We start from the raw sequence: 603 nt of genomic DNA on the forward strand, positions 1-603 counted from the left end.
GCTCGGGGGTCCCCAATGCTGCCAGGATGCCCCCGAAGCTGCTCGAGGGACCCCAGAGCTTTCCAGGGGTCCCCAGTGCTGCCGGGGGTCCCCAGTGCTGCCGCTCGCTGACCCCGTCTCTCCGCAGGCAGCGATGCCGGTGGAGCCCCTGATCTGCGCCGAAACGGCCACACGGTGAGTCCGGACTCCCGAGGGGACAGTGTGGTGCTGCGGCCACCTACTGCACCCCCCCCCGCCCCACGGTGGGGCCCTTCTGGGTGCCCAACGCTGTCCCATGCCCCCGTGGGGGACCTCAGGCCCAATCCCCTGACCCTGTGGGGGACTCGTGACCCGTCACTGACGCTGTCCCCATCGTGGCCCCGGGATGGTGGTACATGTCCCTGCAGGGTGAGCTCCGTCCTTAACCGGGATGTGAAGCAGTTTGGGAAGAAGCACATGTTCGACGCCAGCGAGGAGACGTGCTGGAACTCGGACCAGGTGGGGGATTAGGATGGGGGGTGACGGAGGGCTGGGACGGGGCCATGGCCATGGTGAACACCCCACTCTTCCCCCGTGACGGAGCCCCGGTGTCGTTCTTTCCTCCAGGGCACGTGCCAGCGGGTA

The 603-nt window shown here is 68.2% G+C and overlaps 1 protein-coding gene across 1 annotated transcript in view; it reads left to right on the plus strand.

Annotated features, from left to right (window-relative positions):
- The first annotated feature begins 133 nt into the window (after nucleotides 1-133).
- Nucleotides 134-603, plus strand: part of NR2C2AP (nuclear receptor 2C2-associated protein) — a 1481-nt gene continuing 1011 nt past the window's right edge. Inside the window, exons 1-2 of the mRNA XM_010136065.1 lie at nucleotides 134-174; nucleotides 387-477. Coding sequence (XP_010134367.1) covers nucleotides 134-174; nucleotides 387-477 — 132 coding nt within the window. The remainder of the gene's footprint in view (nucleotides 175-386; nucleotides 478-603) is intronic.

The sequence above is a fragment of the Buceros rhinoceros genome, unplaced genomic scaffold (genome assembly GCF_000710305.1).
Source record: "Buceros rhinoceros silvestris isolate BGI_N320 unplaced genomic scaffold, ASM71030v1 scaffold29725, whole genome shotgun sequence".
In the NCBI taxonomy this organism is placed as follows: domain Eukaryota; kingdom Metazoa; phylum Chordata; class Aves; order Bucerotiformes; family Bucerotidae; genus Buceros; species Buceros rhinoceros.